The following is a 1202-nucleotide window of genomic DNA, read 5'->3' as shown; positions in this document are numbered from 1 at the left end:
ATAAAAGTCACAACAAAGTTATCATGGGAGACTTTAATGCTAAAATAGAAAAACACCAACAGAGTGACGGAAATACCACTGGAGCATATGGCATTGTAAAGAGAAATGCACAGGGGGATAGGATGATCCAGTTTGCAACATTAGAGAAACTGATCATCACAAATACTCTTTTTCAAAAGTCAAATGGAAGAAAATGGACTTAGAAAAGTCCAAATGGAAAGGTGAAAAATGAAATTGATTATATTTTAACAAATAAACGAGAAATTGTCCTCAACACTGAAGTCATTCAAAGGGTTAGCATCGGAAGTGATCACAGGATGGTTCGCAGCACTATACGATTAAATGTAAAACAGGAAAGAACTAGAATGATGAGAATATCAAACCCAAAGATTGACACCGAGAGACTGATTCAAAAGGCAGATGAATTCCAAATAGAGTTGCAAAACCGTTTTGAAATACTTGAAGATTTAGATGAAAAGACAAAACAATTGAACAATATTATTCAAAAAAGCGCAAAGAAAGTTGGCGGAATAGTCAAGAGCCAAAGAGAAGATAAACTCAAACCAGAGACTAAAAATATGCTGAAGGAACGCAGAGAAATGATGAGAGAAACATCTAAAGGCAATAGTGAATATCGAGAGTTATGCAAGAACATACGAAAAAGTATTAGACAAGATCTAAGAAAATTCAACACCCTACAGGTGAAAAATGCAATTGAGACAGGCAAGGGATTGAAAAAATGCAACACCAAAAAAGATGGAAACAGAGCATTCATTCCGGCACTGAAGAATGAAGATGGCTCAGAAACATCAAACAGAGAAAAGATAATTGAAAGATGTGCTGATTTCTATCAAACATTATGTAATGATCAAACACAAAACATTGTCACTAAAAATCCAGTCGAACAAATTCCTTCAATTCTGAAAAGCGAAGTTGAAAAGGCAGTCAAACAGATGAAAAATGGAAAAGCACCCGGAGAAGACCACATAGTAATAGAGATGGTAAAAGCAGGCAGGGATATTCTACTGGAAAAGTTTTGTGACTTATTTAACACCGTGATCAAAACCGAAAAAGTGCCAGAACAATGGAAGAATGCTATAATTACTCTTCTCTTTAAAAAAGGAAACAAGAAAGACCTTGCAAACTATCGCCCTATCTGCAAACTATTAGCCTACTTTCTCATATTTACAAACTATTTATGA

At 34.9% G+C, this 1202-nt stretch overlaps 1 protein-coding gene across 1 annotated transcript; it reads left to right on the top strand.

Annotated features, from left to right (window-relative positions):
• The first annotated feature begins 365 nt into the window (after positions 1-365).
• LOC145779780 (uncharacterized) lies at positions 366-1202 on the top strand. Its single transcript, XM_082591422.1, has one exon. The coding sequence runs from the start codon at positions 366-368 to the stop codon at positions 1200-1202; it is 837 nt and encodes a 278-aa protein (XP_082447548.1).

The sequence above is a fragment of the Aplidium turbinatum genome, chromosome 11 (genome assembly GCF_918807975.1).
Source record: "Aplidium turbinatum chromosome 11, kaAplTurb1.1, whole genome shotgun sequence".
Lineage (NCBI taxonomy): Eukaryota > Metazoa > Chordata > Ascidiacea > Aplousobranchia > Polyclinidae > Aplidium > Aplidium turbinatum.
This window is presented reverse-complemented; position numbering and strand designations above follow the sequence as displayed.